This window comes from Tachypleus tridentatus, chromosome 6 (genome assembly GCF_004210375.1).
Source record: "Tachypleus tridentatus isolate NWPU-2018 chromosome 6, ASM421037v1, whole genome shotgun sequence".
Classification (NCBI taxonomy): domain Eukaryota; kingdom Metazoa; phylum Arthropoda; class Merostomata; order Xiphosura; family Limulidae; genus Tachypleus; species Tachypleus tridentatus.
Window position 1 is genome coordinate 108,932,154 of NC_134830.1, and position 24,177 is coordinate 108,956,330.

At 31.9% G+C, this 24,177-nt stretch overlaps 1 protein-coding gene across 1 annotated transcript; it reads left to right on the forward strand.

The window, feature by feature from the left end:
* Positions 1 to 2,860: 2,860 nt before the first annotated feature.
* Positions 2,861 to 13,690, forward strand: LOC143253277 (uncharacterized). Its single transcript, XM_076506877.1, has 2 exons — positions 2,861 to 3,797; positions 13,187 to 13,690. The coding sequence occupies exons 1-2, from the start codon at positions 3,343 to 3,345 to the stop codon at positions 13,212 to 13,214; spliced, it is 483 nt and encodes a 160-aa protein (XP_076362992.1). The 5' UTR covers positions 2,861 to 3,342; the 3' UTR covers positions 13,215 to 13,690.
* The last annotated feature ends 10,487 nt before the right edge of the window (positions 13,691 to 24,177 follow it).

Below are 24,177 nucleotides of genomic sequence, written 5' to 3' on the forward strand. Positions count from 1 at the left end.
TGTTGGTTTCGGAATTTTCTGTGTATCACTAATTTTGGACTGATAGACTTCAAGTAGGGTTGTGTCTATGAACGGAATAAATTAGTTATTAAAATTATTAAACACAGAAAATCAGAAATTTAGAGGACTTAATCTGATGTAGATGTAATTCAAAGTAACGTTTGTCTATAAAAGTGGATAAAAGTTTATCATAAACATAATTTTAGATTTCAATATTTAGTTATTTAATTGTAGACCTGAGTCCACAATTTCATAAATCTTAAGGTTATTGTTGTTTTTCAGCCACTGCTACTAATTTTGGCAATTGTAGTGTATGTTTCTTAAGAGAAACATAACTCACTTTCTTTCGATTTTCGTTGTTTATGCAAAATCTGCTTTGGTTAACACAAACTATATTTGGAAAGAAGTTTATCTCGTCAGGAATATACTATAGCATTTAACGTACAATACACATTACTGAAACAGTCTGAAGCATGAGCTTAAGATAAATTAATGCTAGTTTGGTGTGGTTTGGTTTGAATTTGCGCAAAGCTACAAGAAATTTATCTGCGCTAGCCGACCCTAATTTAGCAGTGAAAGACTAGAGAGAAGGCAACTAGTCATCGCCACCCACTACCAACTCTTGAGCTACTCTTTTACCAACGAATAGTGGCTCAAGAGTCGACTCGTAATCTGAGTGTCGAGGGTTCGAATCCCTGTCACACTAAACATGTTCGCCCTTTCAGACGTGGGAACATTATAATGTGACGGAGATTCAAACTCGTGACTCTCAGATTAAGAGTCGAGTGCCTTAACCACCTGGCCAAGCAGGGCCCCCTGAAATTAATGTTAGAAAATGAAACATTGGTCAGTGCAGAATTAGTTGGCTAAACGTAACGTTCTTGGTTATATAAAAGCCAGGTCAAGAGTTATGTGGTCAGTAAACACAACTGTTTTAAACTACACTCTCATCAAACCAACATTAAGTATGAGGACTGCAAAAGTAAAAATCGAGGCTCAATCCTTGTGGTAAGCACAGCGGAGATAGTCCGTTGTACAGCTTTGCGCTTCAATAAAAACGAGATAATAAATATTATTTGTCTTTGTTAATAGATCTTTCAAATCTAGGTTCTAATTTTTATACTGTTGGAGAACATGAATAATGGTTCTAAGTTAATTTACTAGACATCACACTTCACATGACAGACAAACAAACAAATTTGGGATTTTCTTTGTGACGTATCTTCACATTAAGATTTGTTTTATTTTATTATTGGATTCCCTGCTTATAGTTTATTAGCTTCGTATTACTTTTTAACTATTTTATTGATGTGACTGTTGTTTGGTATATCTTTTGCACTTTTCAATTATTAGAAATTTTCTTCGATGGAGACTTGTGATCCTTTCCCTTATGTTACGTTTTTGAGTAGAAGTTATTTCATTGCTAATATTCGAGTAACAATATTAAGGGTGCACTGCAGAGTTTTATATGGATATTATTTTAACCATAAGTACTGAACATAAACGATAAAAACGTGGTGATTCTGATATATGGGCGTGTCTTCATCAGAAGAATCTGTTTCCCCATTGAAGACAGACAGATAGAACACAATGACCTTGATGCAACAAATAAACCTATCAAGGATGTACGAAAGAAAAGTAACGAGCGCAAAGACAACTTATTCGTAACAACCAAGTAATGAGTACCTTCTTTTATTTAGCATAATATACACCTTTTCATCTTCCTTACACTCGTTCTCCTGTGTAAACTAGTTGGACAGCTTTATAACAAGCAAGCAAAACTCGTCAAAGCTATTCATATAACAAAAAGAAGCTCAACACGAAGAGAAAGAAAGGCAATTCCAGGAAAAACATATCTGAGAAAGGTTGTTGAATCTGACCTAGCTCATCAACCATTTTAAGTACTAGATTCGTTCATTTTATGCGAAAAATTAAGCAAGATTTATATTTTCAGTACTATTGCTGAGATGATAGAAATTATATTTTTTATTTGTTTCGGTTGTTCCTTTTGTTTTGGAAACTGTTTTTAAGTGTTCTGTAGTTTAATCAAATATAATAGTAAATACCAATCAATATAAAATGCATTTAATGTGCACTACAACACACTACATTTGACATATGAAAAGTGAACAGAAGTTTTTGTGCGTGGCATTTCATGTGTGGAATCTTTGAGTTAATATGTCTCTTCACATTTCACAAGCCTTCACTAAGAAAAATATTCATGACCAAACAAAAACAAATGTATTTCTTGCTAAACTTAGAAATAAATACAGGCATGAAATTGTGACAACCATGTCAAGTTCTACAGATAAAAGTTTCAATGAACTGATTGTTTTCCTAGACTAATATAAATTACCAGTGATCGGGTGCGGGGTTCACAGTTTCCCTCATGATTTGCAAAAGCTCAAATACATCGATAAATTTCGTTAATTATCTTTAATTACTTCTATAGTAACCCAAATTTGGTTGATTCTGTGGTATCTGAGCACGTGTGTCGTGTTTGGTTACGCATACTTGCGAGTGAGGAGTGGGGTACTATGAAATGTTTAAAATGTCTCACGCCCAGAGAACCAGAAACACAAAACACAATTCCAGATTAGGGATCAGCGACCCTGAATATATTCCTGTAAACTTTCAGCACACCTGAATGACCTTCAGAGGGCGTTTTAGCTACACTCGGTAGGTGCTACGCCGTATTGATAAAGACACCTCCAGGACCACCCCTGAGCATGCCTGCAAAGTTTGGTCATGCTAGCTCCAAACTATGTAAGGAATTCGCGAACAAACGAATAAATTCACAAACACAGAACATGAATTGATAAAAGATTACGCAACCAGTTTTCGATCTTCCGTGATTTTCCGCTTATGACGTAACATTTTATGACTCAATTTAAGGGGTGGTTCAAAGTGATCTGGATAAGTTAGGAGTTTGTGGCGTTGTGTATTGGATATCCTCAAAGTTATGCAAAATTGATATAATGTTACTTCTATTTTTATCTGCACAGAAGTGGTAAAGAAGTTCCAGAATATCCGCATTCCAAACGATAATTGTACCTTATTTGATGTTTTTGTTTTCTTGTACCTAGTTTTTTTAATACCCATTGATTTTCAACTGTTCCACTACAAATGGACTAAAATGTACAGAAAAGCAGCTGAAATGCAATTTCTTCTCACGCTTAGCAAAAAATTTGTAAACTAATAGTTAGTAGAAGCGTGTATATTGGCCGGAAAATATATTGCTGTTTGTTTGTTTTTTCTTACCATAAACAGTTGAAAAGCAAGTGAACTTAAAGGCAATTCTGAATTTAAATGTTAAAGTCCAACCTAGTTTAACGCATCGTCATGAAGTATCCAATCATAACTATTGCTGTTTTTACTTTATGCTGGTGGTGCGGCGTCTCCACTGATCATGTTTGTCTCGCTGAGGAGGAAGCTGGTAAATCTACGGTAACAACAGCAGCTCAGCCAAGTCTTTTGTCTTTCAATTCGTTATTAAAGGCATTCGAAGAAGCAGAGTGGGATGTTATATTCGTTAAAATGTTAAAAATTGTAATAAACTACTTCATGGACAAAATGCTGACAAGCTTGTTTGGAACAGCAGGACGACAATCCTCACCCACAATTTCGAGTTCACTGTTTCCTGTTTCGTTCGTAACTAAAATTGTACGCCAGCGTAGGGCAGTAGTCGGTGAGGGTTTAAGAAAGGAAATCAAGGTCTGCAACTTTTATTTCCTGTGCAGAGTTGGACAATCGCTGGCGCATATTTTAAAGTTCGAGGAGCTTGTGACAAATGCCAGGTAAATTATCACTATTATACCAGTTACAACAACCAGTTGTGTCTTCGAACAAGTTAATGAAGATAGTTTTTCAACGTGGTTTTGAAAATAAACCACAAAATTTCAATTTAAAGTAGATCAATAGTATATTGTTATTCTTGAGATTAAAATATTTTAAATATGTGAATAATAAATAGGTGATAATTTACAACACGTATTAAATTACACTTATAATTTAATCTATACAATAAAAGTCTGTTGGCTATCAACAGATGTTTGCTATAAACATTCGTACTGCACATGTTATTTTGAAAGGAATATCCTTCTTCTATTTGCGTTGTCAAAGAACTAATCTCTCTGCAAGTATTCCTATGGCATATTGAAACACGTTATACATTTATATTGTCATATTCTCTTCACTGTTGTTTTTTTAACGTAAAACTGTCTTTGCTCTGTCTTCCGTGGGGAATCAAACCTCAAATTTAGAGCTATAAGTTCATACATTACCTACACTGGCCCACGATGGGGACGGGTATATTCTTAGGCAAACATTGTATAGTTTCGAAAATAGTAATAAAATAAAACAAAAATAAGACAATTTTATATAACTAGAACGTGTCAACGTAGGATAAAACTAGTTCTGATATAAAATAGAGTGATTTAAAAATGTTAATTCAGGCTAAAGCTGTGATTTCGGTATCGGCGTGATTTAAAGTAGTTACCTGTTTATATGTAATATTGATTTGTTTAAGGTAACAATATCTACAAGACTCGTAAAACTTGTATATCACAAATAACTAAAAGCTCAATCCAGCATGTTTGTTCTCAACATTATATTTGAATAGTATCATGTTAATGGATAAGATACAAAATAAGTAATGACAGAACACGAAAAAAATATTGAACGCTTTAAAACATGCACAAACACGCCCGCACACCCGCACATATGAAACTAAGATATAAAGAAGTAGATGAAAAATCTTCAGAGGTAAAATGAAACCCATTACAAGGATATTAACGAGAATCAAAGATTGTCAAATTATTTTAAGAGAGCTGAAGATAATTGTTGTTATTCTGATATTATCGAAATAATTCTGTATAATTCATTATATGTTTAGAAGTAGAAGTGTCTGTTGTTTTAACAATTTCTCTGCCAAATTTGCAATATCGAAAGTTTTTTTTTATTATTATATGGAAACTAAGATTTGAATCATAAAACCACATTCATTTTGCTTAAGACATTTCTTTCAATTGGTTAGAATTTAGTCACTAATATGATGGTTAAAACTGATCTTTTAATACATTACTATTTGACATGTACAGTGGATCCTGTTAGCCGAAACCTAACTTTGATACAATATTGCACTGGTTTGTTTGTAGTTAAAGACAAAGTTACCCAATGGCTTATCCCTGGCATGTCCACAACGAATGTGGAAATCTGGTTTTTATACTTATAAACATTTGGACTTTTCCGCTGTTTCTTTTGTTTGTTTGGAATTAAGCAAAAAGTTACTCAATCGGCTATCTTTTCTCTGCCCTCCACGGTTATCGTAACTCGGTTTCTAAAAGTGTGAGCCCAAAAATATACGCTGAGCCACTAAGGACCATTACATTGTTCGTATGTTTTGCTTGCGGAATTGCTTTTAGTAATTGTTTCTTACTAGCTAATATTTGTATCTGATCATAAATCGTAGATGTTATGATTTTTATATTTAATATATTTTTTTTGTAGTTGTTTTTTTTCAATTTCCTCATTTCAGGGTTCTAAATCCCCCGAAAACATGCTTTTCTACAACAGTCTCCATTTTACTAGAAATATGTATTCTGTATGAACAAAACTATTAACGCTGTGTATCTAATTAGTCCAAACTAAGTGCCTGAAAAATTAATTTACAAACGGTTAAATTCCGCCTTTAGTAAATTAACTTACTATTTTAAAAGCTTGACAGAATTACTAATATTTTATTTTGTGCCACTAAATCATTCCTGGTAAGCATAATCATGTTTTTAAGTGTTTTCAAATATCTTCCTTCGAGGCAATTTCATTGAATGTGGCTTTGTGAATGTTATATTAATTTTAGCAAAACATTTGTTTTATCCTCAAGAATAAATCGATACAGTCAGTTCATTTAGTATTATTTCATCCACATATTTTATTGAACTTTGATACATGTGTGATATATAAGTGTATGTATAGACATATACAGATCTAAAACATTTTAAAATTCTATTACATCATAAATTTAATGAAAGCTTCTGAACCTTAAAACTATTTTCATTTGTAAAACATTATTAACTTTAAATTATTGTTTTAGATATTTCCAGTAATTATACGAAAATTCTATTTGTTCTTCCACATATTTTTACGGAACGGATACACCTATAGGTTTTATTTCCATTTTTGAAAATTAGAATTAAATAAAAAATAACAAGATTTAGTAAGATTGGGAACTAAAATAGTAGATATTAGCTTTTAATTTAGATTTTAGTAGTGAACGTACACTATAATGTTAGATTAGGCCTAGTGGGTGTCACGGTTCTTTCAGCTTGCAGTGAGATTGTTACACAAATTAAATACATATTTTAATTTAATAAATGCAGTTTAAAAACTAGTTAACTGCCAGACCTAGGCTTAATAGTGTTAACAACGGGTTACTGGTATTTAATCACAGTATCAAGTGTTCAATTTAAGTTTACAAGCAAAACAATGGTCAAGACTAGTTCGGGAGTTAAGCATTCCCAGCTTGTAAGGTGCAACAAATGGGTTTTATTTGTGAACTCTGGAATACTATGCACTTTTAAGGAGGCTAGTAGTGAGGATGTTTAATTTATATGTAGAATTTGTAGATTGAAGGGAAAGTTGAAGGCTATCCTAACTAACGTTGAGGAAATAGATTAAGAGAAGTGTAAACTGTGGGAAATGACAGCAGGACTTCAAGAAGATATTGTTAATGTTAAGATTAACAACGAACTTTGTTAGGTTAGAAAGGGTGGTACTACAGGGTGGCCCGTAAGTCCCTATCCATCCACATATCTTATGTATCCAGTGTATCTGTGTGCTGTCCCTCATTCTCGCTGCATAATATTATGCGACGCCATGTTCTGTGAGACATATTCCTCAACATAGCAGGGGTTATTGTTCCAAATGCCGCGGTAACAGCTGCCTTCAATTTATAACACATGCGTAATTGAATATAACATAATAACATATGGATGGGTAGGGACTTACGGGCCACCTTGTATGTTAAAAGTAGTGAACTGAACTGTAAAGATCCTATTCTGTTGAACAACAGATTTCAACCCTTGGCTTATGTAAATGAGGAATTAGTGGAGGGGGTGAAAGCAATGGAAGAGAAAAAGATATCGATTATGAACTTAAAGAGGTAATTGTTGTAAATGATTCCTTGGCACGGCAAGTGGATATAATAGTCTGTGGGGTAAATAGGGAGAAACGAGCTAGATTATGTTACCCTGTGGAAGAAATAACTGACAAAGCAAGAGATGTAATGAAGGGTACTTGCAACGATGCAGTCTTTGTTGAGCACATAATAATTTACGATATATGAAAGAGGTAAGTCAGAAGAACTAATTAATAAGTACAAAAGGACGATAAAAGTATTTAAGATAAAGGACGTAAATTAATTGTATCATGGATACCGTGAAGATGTTGAGTAGATCATTAGGGTTAAAGGCTAAGCTGAAATTAATATCTAAGAATGAACAGATTAATTAGTTGAACTTGTGGCATTAGTTCAGTGGAAGAAGGGAACTTTTTGAAATATATTATTTACATTTAAGTAGCAAAAAGGATTGCATTTTTGCAAGGACTTTTAACTCAGCTTTAAAGGAAGATTTAAGCTTTCACTTGATAGTGATGACGACAAAGAAAGCTTAAACGAGACAAAACTGAGATATAAAGTAAAGTTTAGTGTACGAAATCAGAATAAAAGTAGTTAGAGGAATAGGTTTAACTCTTACCATTATAATGCGAGATGAATAAGAATTAAAATAGATGTCCTTAGGACAATGGCAGAAATAGAATATTTTGATATAATAGAAATAACTAAAACATGGTTAAATGTTGCCACAACAGAAATTTCTTTAACACACATTGTTATAGGTTATTTATTATGGACAGAGTAGCAAAATGAAGAGGAGGAGTGACTATATATGTGCAGTGTCAGTTACATCCTGTTGAAGTTGAGAATATAAATAATAATTGGGAAATTGAATCTATTTGGGTTTCTGTTAGCGGATATAAAGGGAGAAAGCTCTTAGTATGAATTTCTTACAGACAACCAGATGAAATTGGTAAAATTAGTGAGAAACTACAGTAAAATAAAGATTTCAGCTCTTAAAGAATTAGCAGTGACTTTAATCTCAGACATATTGACTGGGAAATGCTAGAGTTAAACCACTATGGAATCCTTCATCAATTACTCAAGGAACCTACTAGAAATAATTATATTTTATATGTTAACTTTCTGAAAGGGTTGAAACTGCTCTACACGTAGGTACAAGTGATCAATACTGTATCAGGTTTGATGTTTTGCTGCATATAGAAATCTGGAATAATGATATTTTTATTCCAAATTTCACAAAAACAAATTTTGAAAAGATGCATCAAGAATTATCTGTTGTGAATTAGACGGCTGAATTATTTCGAAACATTGAGCAAATGTGGATTTTTTTAAGTTAAAGAAAAATATTTCAATATTCAAAACATATATTTCTTATAGAAAGAAAAGAGTAGCTCCAAATAAAAACCATGTTGACTCACAAAGGGCTTCAAAAATAAAATTAAAGAAAAGCATTACAAATTAAAGAAAGTTGAATTGTCTGGTATTATGGAAGATTTAAAAGATTATTGAAGAACAAGAAAATGGGTTAAACAGGAAATTAGAACATCCAAACGGATATATGAAAACAGTTCGACTGAAAACGTAAGAGTAAGTATTTCTTCAAGTACAGGGTGTTCGGAAAGTCACTGTGCATTTTTTGTAATCATATTTTATTCAGTCTATTTCAAGCCAGCAACTGATAGCGGTGTTTAGAAACAAAATAAGAAGGATCCAGGCTTGTATTAATGGTAACGGGGGTCACTTTCAACATTGTTTATAATTGTCATTCATACTTACCTCCTGTATTCTGTGTTGAAACATGTCTGTTAATGAATATATAAGTGCACAGTGACTTTCCGAACATCCTGCACATTAGGGGTAAACAACATATTAAGATACCGATATGACCTTTGAGGGGTGACAAAATAAGGCTTGTATCTGATTGTTACTTTATTATAATTAATCTCGGACAAGTCTCCGATTTATTATGATACGTATTACGATTTCAAATAGCCTGAAACTTAACTTTAAATTTAGAAGTTAATCAATTGTAGAGAATTATCAAATTTATGATATTTACCAAAACGTTTGATACACGCTATTTTCTTTCTTAACACAAATATATTTTAATAAACAAGAACAATACAATTTATAATAAGGGTTATTACAAATAATGATTTATATGCAAAAGGTTTACAAACTTACAAACTGTGGTATGGAACTAAATATTTTATCGACTGTTCACGATGAGTGAGTGAATTTCGAGTTGGTATCTGTACAGTTTGCTTAACGATTAACTAGCTAGCTGCTTCATTGAGCATACATAAGTTTTTTCACCGACGAAAATACCTAATGTCCTCGTAAAAAATCCAACGTTTAAAGTTAATTATCTATAGTTAAACAGTTTAAAAAATAAATATCAAAATAAATATATAATAGAAAATTTGTTACATTGATGACTATGAAATGGCTTGTTTATTAAGTTCATTTTTTAAGTTTTTACTAATGAAGAATTAAACAGTTTCCTTCATCTTGAACAACTGATAAATGAAAACAAAGTTGAACAAGACCATTGCATCAAATAAAATAAAATTTGGAAATTTGAAGAATAACAAGGCTCCTGGGTCAGATAATATTTCCCCGTGTGTTTTAAAGAAGATCGAGGATTGGATATGTGACTCACTTGCCACAATTTTTGTAATTCCTTGAACAGTGGACAAGTACCAAAGGATTAGAAATTAGTTAATGTCAAAGGAGGTGACTGAAGTTGTCCCAGTAATTATAAGTCCTGAGAAAGTGAGAAGTCTTTGATAAAGTTTATTATTTTGTCAGATAGTCAACATTGCTTTCCGTAGGGAAAATGTTGCCTTGAAAATCTTTTGACATAATTTGACAATATTACTGCATATGAAGATGAGGATAACACCTGAATTTTCAGAAAGCATTTAATGAAGTGCCACATAAAAAAAAAAAACATGTAAAGAAACTTAGCTCTTTAAGTTAATTGATTAGAAAGAAGAGTGGCTTGATGGGGGGGGGGAAGCAGAAGGTTGTTATAAATGGAGTTCATTCAAACCGGATTAATGCTGCACGTGATGCACCTTAGGGCTCTGATTTTGAGCTTCTTGCTCTTTTTGATTTACATTAATGACAGAAATGAAGACTAGTCAATAAATGACTTACATTTACTGACGATATCAGGATCTTGGGTGTGAAAAGGATGCTGCTGCTTTACAAATTGATTTACCTCATTTAATGAGTTGTGCAAATAAATGGTAGATGGGTTTTAAATATGATAAATGCAAAATATTGCATGTTGATTATCATAATTTGGATTATAAGTATAATATGAATGAGAGAAACCTTAACAAAATCATGAAAGGAAAGAATCTTGGTGTAATGTTTGATCAGTCTCTATAGCCATACAAGCAGTGTGCTATTGATAGTAGCGGGAAAATACAATTTTAGGTTTATCTAAAGAAATATTGAATTCAAGTCTAAAGCGGTTATAATCTCATCGTATAGTTCACTGCTTAAGCCACATTTGGAATACTGTGTTCAGTCTTGGGCTCTTTACCTTAGAAAAGATTGAATTGTTGGAAAGGATTTAGAGAAGGACTACTAAAACAGCACCAGATCGCACCAAACATGCTCGCCCCTTTTAGCCGTGGGGGCATTATAATGTGACGGTCAACCCCACTATTCGTTGGTACAAGAGTAGCCCAAGAGTTGGCGGTGGGTGGTGATGACTAGTTGTCTTCCCTCTTGTCTTACACTGCTGAATTAGGGACGGCTAGCGCAGATAACCCTCGAGTAGTTTTGTGCGAAATTCCAAAATAAATAAACTAACTGAAACCGTACCTGTAATTGAGGGATTGCCACATGAGAAGAGATTAAGATCCTTAAAAACTTTTTCTTGAAAAAAAAAAAAAACAAGAGTTAGAGGGGATCTTATTGAAGTGTTTAATATTGTAAAAGGAATTGATCATTTTGATGCATCGACATTTTTCATACCTATCAGTCAGAATTACAAAACGAGGGGACACATATATAGATTTAGACGAGGTAGAAAGATAAGGATTGGCTTTATTTTTTTAATTGGTTTGGTTTAAAAAATGAGACAGAAATGTTATAGAATATTTTAAAATTGTATTACAACATAGCATTAATACATTTTACAAAACTGTAAAACCATCTTCATTTGCAGAAGAAACTCGCAGATCGACTCTTAAAATTGTTTTGATAATTTTAAAAGTGCGCAATACATTTTGCCCATTTATTGAACTATTTTTATGACATGCATACCTTTATTGAAATTGTAGCAAAAATATATCAGCATATATGAAAATAGGTAAATATTATAATTAAAACTATCAAGGAAAATGGCTACAGAAATAGACTAGAACTTTGCGAAACATATAAAAACATTAGCTGTTTCACTGAAGATCAATACATATTACTAATACACGAAACCTGAATTTACTTATGTGTCCATGTATTTTCAGTAGCGTATGTTTAACATAAACCGATCGAAGTAAAAATAAAAGTCAGGTGAAAGTAACCATCTGTCACACTGGTAATACATACGCCCTGAGAGGAATGACATTGGTATTTTTAGTGTATAACAGTATGTTGTATAAGACTGGAACACATTGACTGAAAAAGAGAGTTTTATTTCACTTTGATTCCACACAATAAATGAAAACAGACAGAAGAAAGGTGTGCTTATTTTATTTCTGATTGCTATTTGAAATAAATAACGATTGTTCAACTGTATTTTAACTAGTGCCCAATATCTTTCTTTTTCTCAAACTCAGTCAAAATCATTGTACTTAGATTTCCACTTTATAATACTTGTCATGACAAACTTCCCGCTTTTCTTAAACTTCTCTAAAGCGAATCAGTTCAAGTGAAAGTTCCACATCTTCCAAGAGAGCATTAGTGTAAGGTCTATTAATAAATGAAATTACATGAAATTTGGGTGAAAAGTTTGCAAAGTAACAATTCATACAGTAGCAAGGAAGCAAAGATGAGCACATAATTATGAATATCTTAGTATAATAATATTCACTATTCAAAAGATCTCTTACAAAACACTGATTATATTTGTTTAAGAATTTTCGTACAAAACTACACTAAGGTTATCTGCACATATTTGTCCTGACCTTTTAAGTGATAAGCTAAAAAACAGTACCTACAACATAATCTTATGGTGTAGTATCTAACACAATAGTCAGATATGACCATCACACTTGTAACACACTTACCACGGCTTTCAATACTGGCGTTAATGTTTGTGGATTCTCATTTTTAGAATACTTCGCAGTTTACTTACGATGTCAGGAGTACAGTTGGTTGCAAATTTCTTTCTGAATGGTCCTGATACCCTACGTTGATCCATATTTCTTTGTTTTCTATTATAGAAAAGTATAGGAAAATAACCGCGCCTTGAAAGTCTCAATCCGAATAAATCTTTATGATCTGAGTATATTTTAAGACCAAAAAGCGATCTTTTTTTTTCATCACATTACCTACGAAACGCAACACGATATATAAATGTATTTTTTCTGTTTTTCATTTCACTACAATTATATATATTGGATGTGACTAATTTGCATATATCATTTAAAGCAAGGTAGTTTAAACTGATTGTTGGATAAACCGCTTGTGGAAATTTCACCTTGTTCTTAAGATATCTAGTGATGTCCTATATTAAGTAATTTGAATTTATCATTACTATCTTTCCTTTGCTATATTTGGGCAGGTATCTGATAAATCAAGACAATATTTCTATAAATATTTTCAATGTAATGAGAATATATGTTATATTTAAAAAAATTCTCATAAGAAGATAATGCAATATCTTTCCTATACAGGTTGCTTAATAAATTTGGTAGTAGATTATTACAACAGGTTAATTATACTGGTCACGATTGCAAGAATGTTAGAGCTTTGTATTTCATTTTTATCTTTTAAGATTAGCGAAAAAGACATGTTTACAGTTGACACTGAAGAGATCTTAGAATGTTCAATTCTAATTATCTATATTATTTATTCTTTCATTTACAGAAACAAACAGACAGGCGGAAACAAGTAGAGCCTTTTCCTGCAAAGAAAACAAAAGGAAGACTGTAACACATAATATTCCAAAAGTTTCAGAGTTCCAAAATATAAATATTTATAGTAATTAGCTGTCTGGATGGTATATATATTTTGATTTTTATTAGTTAAAGCAATTTTGGCTACTTTACTAAGATCCTTCTAAATATAAACGATAGAAAGAAAATCACAAGGCACAATTATTAACGGTACATTGTGATCGTTTCATATACATATTATGTTATATCTAATACACATTTTAAATTCATTTGCTTTTTACATGGCTTTTAAAGTCTGTGACCGTTTGGTATGAATTTTGCTACTTTAAAGTTTATTCTTTTAAATTTATTTAACATTGCAGCCAGATTTCAGTAGCTTAGATGCTAGAATATTTCTGTGTTTGTAAAACAGCAACTGACTGATAACCTGCTTGTTTTTTCATAAGCTAATACAAATAAAGGCTTGAAGAGTCAATTGCTTATAGGGTTTGTCATATCAACTTTTAATGAAAGTGGAACATAACGACATTATAGTAAGGTACCTGGATGTAGTATTTTTGGCAATTTTGATAAATTTGTTTTCAGTAATTTATATAAACACCTAATATTTAAAATGTACAACTTTTCTACTGAACTTATACTGGACAAAACATTTAGTTCAGATTACACACTCTTTAAATAATTTACTTTCTTAATTGTCTACTTCAGCAAGATCATAGTAATAACAAAAGCTTCAAAATGTTATGGATTAAAATAGCGATCTGAGTCTGGCAAAACATATTCTTAACGTGTTATTCATTCACAACAGAACTGTGTGATACTTTAAAATGCGATATTTCACTTTTGGCGTGATTACTATTTAAATTATAGTTTAAGATTAGGGTTCATGCACAAGATGAACAAGCAATAACTTGGGCCTTCTAGTAACTTTATGCACATGGACTCTGTTAGTTGGGAGAGTGTAACAGTGTTTATTTCGATGCAAATGATGTATGTTCATATGCTTTATGTGGTATATATATATATATATATATCTAATATGTGTATGTTAATATACCCCCCAACTAACAATGGTTAAATTTAATCTCTGAGCACCGCCATGTTTAAGATAGAAATAATAACAACTAAATTTTATCCGTTTATACAGGAAATTACTTACAGCGAATATTACTCTATGTTTTAACAGGCAATCCACAGTAAGATTAGTATATTTACTGTAATAGTACTTTATTAAATTAACATTGTAATTTGTGTACTTTTTTTTTTGCTTTAGTTTAGTTAGTGCTAAATTTTACTGTACTTAATACTATCAATAAATAAACTTACGATGTTATTCTACAATCTAACATTAGATCTTTTTAAAACCTCTAGTAAACTTTTAATTTATTGTTGTATAAAATGCTACTAAATTATATTTACATCTGATTTTGGTTTAAATGGGTTTAAATTAAGTACGCGCATTTTCAACGACAGACAAAATCTAAGTATTATTATAATAAATACTGCTTCACCGCAAACGGATTATTCCCGACTAAAAAAAGAAATTGCTTGTCTTTTAAAGACCTTGTACAGAGATAGTGTCTTAATTTTAGTTACACTTGGAAAGGCAAGGAAGAATCCCGAAAGGAGACAAACATCGAATCCGATGCTAAATTCTGGCTCAATAACCTTAAAAATAAATTATTAGACTCGCATTATTCCTGGGTGTCTCTCCGGGGCCATTGTTGCCTTTCTTTGGTTGGATAAGGTGGGGGCGTTATAGTATGACAGTCAATCCCACAGTCGATAAAAGAGTAACCTAAGAGTTAGCGGTGAGTGCTGATGACTAGCTACTATTTTTCTTGTCTTTCACTGCTAAATTAAGAATGGTTAGCCCAGATAAACCCGAGTAACTTTGCGCGAAATTCAAAACAAGCCACAACGCAAAAATCCAACTTCGATTCTCCTTGGTGATCAGAGTGCAGATAGATCATTACGTAGTTTTACACTAAAGCAACAATAATATATATAAAAACTATGATATTTTAATTGTTTAAACATATATCAGCTTTTGTTTATAGTATTTAACATGTGATAACACATAACTGAGGATCTATACATTGACATTTTTGTCCAGTTGTTTTTCATGTTCATAATTATATTATTGAAATAAGTTTCAACTTCTTCTCAATTTTTAAATTGTCTTATGTGTCAAAAAAGTTTACCAGGATGTCACTTAAGCGTATTAGTATATATTAATATTTCTATCAGTTGTTCATTTGGAAATCTTTACTTACTACTTTCAAATATTTTCTTTTCGTCTAAAAACAAACGACAGGAAAAAAAATCAAAAGTTTGTTATTCGTCTGAAAAATTACCCCGCCGGGATAGCAGTAAGTCTACGGATTTATAACTCTAAAATCAGGGGTTCGGTTTCCTTCGGTAGATATAGCAGATAGCCCTGTGAGCTTTTGCTATAAGAAAACGCATACAAACGCGTCTGAAAATTTGAAGTATTTTCAAGCGAAACTTTAAGTAAATATGAACTGAAAAAAGAAAACACTTCTTCTTCAAAAGCAATTTTTAAGCATTATTATATGACACGAATGTCCAAGGCAATGTTTTGTTTTGTTTTGTTTTTCTTTTCATGTTGAACACAAATCATGTAACTGTAATCACCTTTCGCTCACATAGGTACCATCCATCTTCAATGAGAGTAGCTTTTATTTTTGTTTCACCAGTGAATTAAAACATCGGATTATACGTTTCTGCATTTGGTGAGAACGGGTATATACACAGATATAATACTTTTATAATAATTCAATTCGTTTCTTTAGTGAAATTAAACAAACCAAGATGTCATGTAAGAGCTGTGTTTGATCATTATCAGACTATACCTGTTTTAACTGGTAAATCTAGCAGGTCATCACTACAAAACTTTTTTGTTGTTTCATGCCCTTAGCGATTTATAAAACTTGGTTTGACTCCGGTTTCTGAAGCTACATCAGGATTCTCTTTTTTTAAGTATATACCTTTACCCTTTCACCATACTAAAGGGCGTGCTAAGGTAATGATAAATATATGGAGTGATGCGGTAAGAATCTTGTATCTTAGACAGTTTCGCAAGTTTCTTCAGGAATAATAATCACCAAATTGTGTATGTGAAGGATAAAAATTTTCAGCCGTTTCTCGTTTTATTTTTCTCTTTTGTAAAATTAGTTAATAACTTGAGGTGTTAGGCCTAGTCTGATGGTGACGACTCCATATTTGCAACTTGCAAGTTCGAATTCTCCCTCTCATCAAACATTGTTGCTCTTTTATCCGTAGAGAAGTGATGTGATGATTCCATCTCTCTATTCATTGATAAAAGAGTAGTTCAAGAGATGGCGGAGGGTAAAAATGACTCTATGCCTTTTAGTGTTAAATTACGGATGGCCAACTCTTGGATCTTTGTACAAACTTTCAAATTTAATTTGTTAAATAATAAATGCAATGCGTTTTTTACTGTATTTTGTTTTTAACTAAAAAATTTATGTTCCTTGAATGTGTATATTTTATTTTTCATTAATTTACAAATAATTTAAATTAACACAAAAATGGGAATGAAACTTAGTACAGACGTATGGTGATATATTTTAAGGAAGTTTCACAGTAAAAGTTACTAATTTTATATTTACAGATAACAGACACACATATATATCAAAAGTTCTTAATTAGATTCAGAAACCGATGAAAATACACAAAATTCCTCCTTTTTTAACCACAAGGCAAAGTATTGATATGTTGTGACATTTTAAAAGTCCAAATGTTCATATTAAAATGTTTTAACATCAGTTATGTTTCTAGCAGTTACTTCTCTCGGTCTTTTCAAATCAATACTGTGGTTTCGAGTGGATTCGAAATCGCTTTGCTAGTTCCGAAATCCACAGCTCAGACAGGACCAACCTAGGCCCGGCATGGCCAGGTGGGTTAAGGTGTTTGACTCGTAATCTGAGGGTCGTGGGTTCGGTTCCCCGTCGCACCACATATGCTAGCCCTTTCAGCCCTGGGAGCGCTATAATGTTACGGTCAATCTCACTATTTGTTGGTAAAAGAGTAGCCCAAGAGTTGGAGATGGGTGATGATGACTAACTGCCTTCCCACTAGTCTTACATTGCTAGATTAGGGACGGCTAACGCAGATAGTCCTTGGGTAGCTTTGCGCGAAATTCAAAACAAGCCAAATCAAGGACAAACTTACGCCCGCTATGTCAAATAATCATGATATTAAACTCCCAAATTAATTCATCTGCTATTACAGACGACCTCTGACCATTAGTCCATCTGTTAATTTAACATAAAATAATTTACGCATACTTTATCATTCTGTTTACTGCAGATTCATTAAGTTGAAAGATGGTACATGCACGTTTGTTAACAAAGATGTTTTAGTGGCGTCAAACAGTGACCTGAAAAGTAAGCTATAACTGAGAAGTAATAATTAATTGCATTCTAGGTAATATTCTAGAACGGCTAGGAGGCTTAAATTAATCACCTTATTACGTTTTAAACTATGGCAGTCTTTTTCAAAATTCTGTTACTTTTGTTTTGTACTAGTATCTCACTTGATGAGATGAAAGGATTGTAATAATAATAATGATGACAAAATTAAGAAGACAAACTTTATAAAAACATGCATCTATATATATTACACCTTTTACTTGCATCTACTTATTTACTATTAATTAAAAAGCTGATATTTTACGTGATCTTTAATTTTACGGATCGATGTGTTTAAGCTACTTCTCAATTTCGTAATATATTATCATTTGTCAGCAGTTTTTTTTTATGATTGACATTGCCGCTGAAGGCTTTTAGGATAAAACGCTTATAAATGTCAGAATTAAATGCAAAGTTATTTATGGCATGGATTTCGTAACAAAGAGTCACTGTTCAGTTAATGATCATATTTAGAAACTTACTGGTAATAAAAATTCTCTGGTAATATTTTAATTTTCATATATTATGAAACTTAAAAAACAAACTGTAATTTCGTGTCTGATAAATGATTTTGTTATATATATAATTAAAATATTTTATGATCTGCTGTCTGGTTTGTGAAATATTAACCAGTCATAAAGGAGCTAAGATAAAGCCATAACATGTTGTTTGAAATAGACTACAATTGAGTTAAATGATAATTTCAATTCAGAAGCTAATTAAATGTCAATATTATCGAATGTATTATTTTTGCCAATAAGATTGAACCAAACAGTTTTCTTTCTCCATACAAATATATTTTAATACATAAACAATAATACAATTTATAATAATGAATATTACAAATAAAACAGAAGTTTTACAAATTTACAAACAATGTTGAGTCTTTTATCTGATCCGTAACTTCCTTGATATCGTATCGAGGGTTCCCGATGAGTAAATTAATTTCGAGTTGTTATCGAAATAATTAACTTATCTGAGGGCTAGCTAACTCTTTGCTGATCACATGCTGGTTACATGTCGAGTTTTTCTCCGATGGAAAAATGTTTTTGTAGAATTATTAACGTCCGATGTCAATCTGCTGAATTTAAATCTTTTGTAATGCTCGAAATCTCTAAATGTTTCTTGGTCAGTATCTGAAGTTCCCAATTAATAAGCGTTAACCACAATTATAGTTTCCGAAGTTTGTAGTATAACAACTGTAGCAAACCAATAAAATATACCGTCTCTTGGCGCGTTGCTATGGTTACTTTTTATAAGTTTATGCGAGATTCTAGATATTTCAGCTAAACCAACTATACTAGCATTTATATACACGTATACATTGCTGATTCTTACACTTGAAAATCGTCTACAACTTCAGTGAACCGGCGAGAATTTCACAATACAGGTTTAACAGTAAAGTTACATGCATTTTTACATATACATTCAACTGAAACAAACATCGATATTAAAATAAATATATATTAGTAAATCCGTAACAGTAATTAAAAGGTAACCAGCCAGTATAGAATTAAATTATGGTATAACATTTTTTTACCTTGTATGCGGAACTAACAGATGCTTAAAATGATTAGAACGTTCTTATGCCTGCTGTAATATGCTAAGATGTTTCACAATCAAGCAAAATTTCCTTTGAAACAGTTTAACTGTCAGTTATCGAGACTACAAAGTGCTGAATGCGTTAAATTACAACGATTTTAATACACAAACAAATGAGTCACGGGACAACCACAACCCGTATGATGTCACGTTACGTAGTTTGAGCAAGGCCACCAAAAACTGATCACTTTTAGGTAAATTATAGAAAATGGAATTTTACTTGACTTGTAATATCTAGTTTTTTAAGTATTAAAACTCATGATAAGTCTTAGATTTCTCAAACATAAGTCAGTTTTCATTGTAATTATTAAAATATATAATTGGTCTTTAGAAAAACAGAAAAGATATACTTATGTGTTACAAAAGTAAATTGGATTTAAATTTTCTATAAAAAGGTAAAACATACAAGGTAACACCAAAATTTGCTAATTATAAAGTGTAATAGGCGTGTGGGCAGCCCGTAGGCTCAACATTATACTCGTTACAAAGAAATTTGTTTTAGATTTCAGGTCGTGCCTTCGCTAGCAAAGCACACAAGCCACGAACTAGAGAAAATTTGTATGTGGAACAAATTACTCATACAGAGACAACGGAACACAAATCAAATGAGTTATTTATTTATACAATGTGAAACGGTTCATCTATATCAAAACTCACAAGGCGATCTTAAAATACCACTAACTCTAAACCATTAAGTTATTCGTTATGAAGATCTAGGTGTTCATTAATAAGGTCTGATATCATGTTCAGTAACATATTCGTAACATTAGTTATGTTACCAACTAAATTAACATAAGAAATCCTCTCTGTCATGATCTGTATAACTGTATTAACATTTATTCTGAGATATTTTGAAGTAATTACATGTAAAGCATTTTCAAATCTACTATTTCTTTAGTACAGTTAATGTTCTTGACATCATTGATTAATGTTCTTCACTCTTCTCTCATTATACATTATTAAACCTTAAGTGAAACACCGTTAGAATATTTCAGAAATATCATAATTAGAAAGAGTCTATTAAAGAACTCTTTGTTGGTTCTGGATTACTGCCACATTTCGTCTTCTGGAGTCAAAAGAATTCCCAAGAGTGACTTGAGTTTCAGTCAGAAACACTGAATTATATACACAAGGTTTAGTGTTTTTTCCAATTGTTCAAGAAATTCAACAGATTATTTTTAAATAGTTTTTTATCTCGATTGGTACAAGCGGACTATTCCACCAGAATATAAACAAGATGCACTTTGTTATTAGACCTTAAGGAACTTATTTCTGTCCCTTATCTAATACCTATGACGAAATTATCAAATGTAATTAACTTAGGGTGTGTAGAGACAAACTGTATAACTCAGGTCTCTTCACTGATATTAATTCACCCATTAGTCTCGTGTTAACTGTTTTCTGCTATTATGATTAATTTTATCATGTACTTTGTCTAAACGTTTCGATTTTATCTCAACATACCATGTCTATAGCTGTGGTTTCTGCATCTCTCGATCAAAACTGGGAATGAATCTTCTGCTAATTCATACAATGCACCTTAAGCGTGTATCTTCTTTATTTCTAGTTCACTATCCACGTTTTTAAAACATTTTCGTTTTACACTGTATGTTATAAAAATAAATTGTACTTCCTGAAAACTTTTAAATGTGTACATACTTAATATTTGTATTTCACAAATACTTCATAAGTATCTATTCCTCAGATTCATTATTCGAGACAGTATTTACACTTTAAGATATAAGTATTTAATTTTGAATTAAAATAAACACTAAAAACCAGGTAAGGTAATCATAGGTTTATTTTATTGTTATAAAAGCAAGCCTGTTAGGTATACCACGATCATTTGTTTTAATTGGATAAAAACACAAAATAATAAAAGTATTTTAAGATTTAGAAATATTCACTAACAAAAAATTATAATAAAAGGTTAAAGAAATTTTTATAGATCACTCAGGTAAAGAACTGTTTCATTTTTTTTCTAAATATTGTTTAAGCGCCTTGGAAAAAAACGTGTTGATCTATGTTTCAAAATTTGTCATTCCACCAAAACTAGCACGAATATGTAGATTACCTATTAAATGTAGAACGGTTTTCTACTGTAGCTGTCTAAACAAACAATGTGATGGGAAAGCAATGAATCTTTTAACAGTATAAAAAGTCGCGTAAATAACGTTGCTTTAATATCTTTCTTTATTACAGCTCTGGAAAAAAACCTACCATTATCAGTAAGGAGGAATTTTAGGCTATAAATAGGTTGAGTATAAATTAATATATATAATTATTATTAAAACTGTTGTACTCAACAAGTCTGGTTATGATAATAAAGACAAGGGAACTTACGTGATACAAAAATAAAATGGAAATTAGATTCTTTGGTTGTTCTTTGTTAAGCCAAAAGCAGAACAGTGGACTATGTGTGTTATGTCTACAACGATTATTAAAACCCAATTTTTAGCGTTAAAATCTACAAAACGTACTACTGAAACATCGGAGACCATAACTTAAAAAGAGATCCTTTTTAAACTAGACATAGAAAATTGAAGAAAATGCATTAATCGAAAATCAATACCGTAAATTAAAACCAAACAGCTCTCATCGTTTGTGAATTTATTAAGGTTTATAAAAATTGATTGTGTCTAACATTGCTATATATAATCATAAAAGTAGCATGTTTTCTGATTACATTGTTAGAACCGTTAATTTGAAATTATTATAATGTCTGTTTGTTTGTTTTGGAATTTCGCACAAAGCTACTCGAGGGCTATCTGTGCTAGCCGTCCCTAATTTAGCAGTGTAAGACTAGAGGGAAGGCAGCTAGTCATCATCACCCACCGCCAACTCTTGGGCTACTCTTTTACAAACGAATAGTGGGATTGATTATAACGCCCCCACGGCTGGGAGGGCGAGCATATTTGGAGCGACTCGGGCGCGAACCCGCGACCCTCAGATTACGAAGCGCACGCCTTAACGCGCTAGGCCATGCCAGGCCCTATTATAATGTCAAAAACAGTTTTAGGTTTTTTCAAGATACTGGATTTTAATAATGGAATATACTTTGCTAGTTTTGATGTAGAATCTCTATTTTATACTAAGATACAGTTCGATAAGACCGCAAACTTTAAATACTAAACTTGTATTAAAATGGCATAGATGAAATGATATATTCTGAGAATGTGTTTCAGGAACTCGTGAATTTTCCGACAAAATATCTCATTTTTTATTTGACAATAGTGCTTATGATGTTGCTATGGGATCTATAAGCACAAGCTCCCAACTATTGGGTTGGGGAATAATTCGTGAGCGTTTCTTCAAGTTAAAAAAATATATTCATAAATGAAACACTTTCGCAAAATATTTCATGTCATTTGGTAGATAATTTTTTGCTCTAATAGATGGTGTGTTTGATTTTCATATGTCTTTAATTTTTGCTTTCATTTTCAGCTCATTAAATGGAATGTCAAGTGGACAAAATCGAGCATTTTCGACACCATCTGCTTTTCGCATTTAATTTCTTGCAATTTCGTTTACAACAATGCATACTATATACCTATGTATTACATGAAATAAAGTATCATAATAAATGTTTTGGGTGTAATGTGTTCATGCATTGAAGTATTGTATAGTCTTGCATGTAATGCTTGAATGAAATTATTTAAAAACGCTCACGAATTATAAACTGTAAAAAAGTAAACAAAAATAGTGTTTACATTATTTTCAGTCTTGTTTGTTTACTTGTTTCCATGGTTATAGTTTTGAATATATTATCTTTGCATTTTGATTCAACTTGTTTCTCTACTTTTCTGGTGATACCTAGTCCCCTCATTTTAAATTAATAATTTGTACTAGCATTATATAAAATAATTCATCATACCTTCTATTGCAAGCTATGTCCAAGACTAAGAAAGGTTGCGTACTTTATATTAAAACGATTTTTGATATGAAAATCAACAAGTCACGTGACATTCACAGTTGATGCAAATGAACACCCGAACGGAGTTACATTTTGACATTTGGAGGCGTTTCGTGGATAGTGTTACAAACCTTCCCAAACTTTTTTTGGAAAGGACATGTAATAAAACTTTCCGAAGCAAAATATTTACAACTCACATCGTGAGGATGTTTTCAGATCAAGGATTTATAATTTGCAAAATGATGACATTCTTTGTACTTTATGATACTGAAGAACAATAACAATATGTGATGATGCTCTACGAAATGCAAGCGTCCTTTGATGTTTGTAACAAAATTCAGACCATTTATTTCTGGTCAGTGTGGTTTAGATTGAGCCATTTGCAATGGAACGTAATCTGTTTATGGAATTTCGTGAAAAGGTTTTCGAGGGTTATCTGGGTTAACCTTTCGTGATTTTGAAGTGACAGGCTAAAAACAGGCAGATACTCAACACCACCACGACCTACTTCGTGGAATACTCTAGTAGAATTGTGTGATTTGCCTCTTATTTTTATAAGACATCCACAGCTCTACAGCGTGGAAAATTATGTTCCTTTTCCTTTTATTTATAGTGGCTGTAAAAGGGTGTCTGTCTGTCCATGTTTCGTGAAATAATAAGAAACTACTGCAGCTTCGTGCTTTAGTCACTTTAGCCTGTCACTTCAAAATCACGAAAGGTTAACGCAGATAACCTCGAAAACCTTTTCACAAAATTCCATAAACAGCTTACGTTCCATTGCAAATGGCTCAATCTAAACCACACTGACCAGAAATAATAAGAAACTACTACAGCTTCGTGCTTCAGTCACTTATACTTTATTCTTTCTTTGAACCCTAGATACTCCTGACCTGATAGTGCAACCCATATACGCATAACTTGTAGTTTACGATGAAAATAACGTGTTTCCTTTGCTACATCTGATTGAACGTTCATGCCTTTATTTTTTAA

What these genes read in the sequence shown, in the direction of transcription:
- LOC143253277 (XM_076506877.1), top strand. Translation starts at nt 3,343, where the DNA reads ATGAAGTATCCAATCATAACTATTGCTGTTTTTACTTTATGCTGGTGG. An exon ending in GAGCTTGTGACAAATGCCAG is followed by an intron (nt 3,798 to 13,186) that starts GTAAATTATCAC and finishes TTTCATTTACAG; the next exon opens with AAACAAACAGACAGGCGGAA.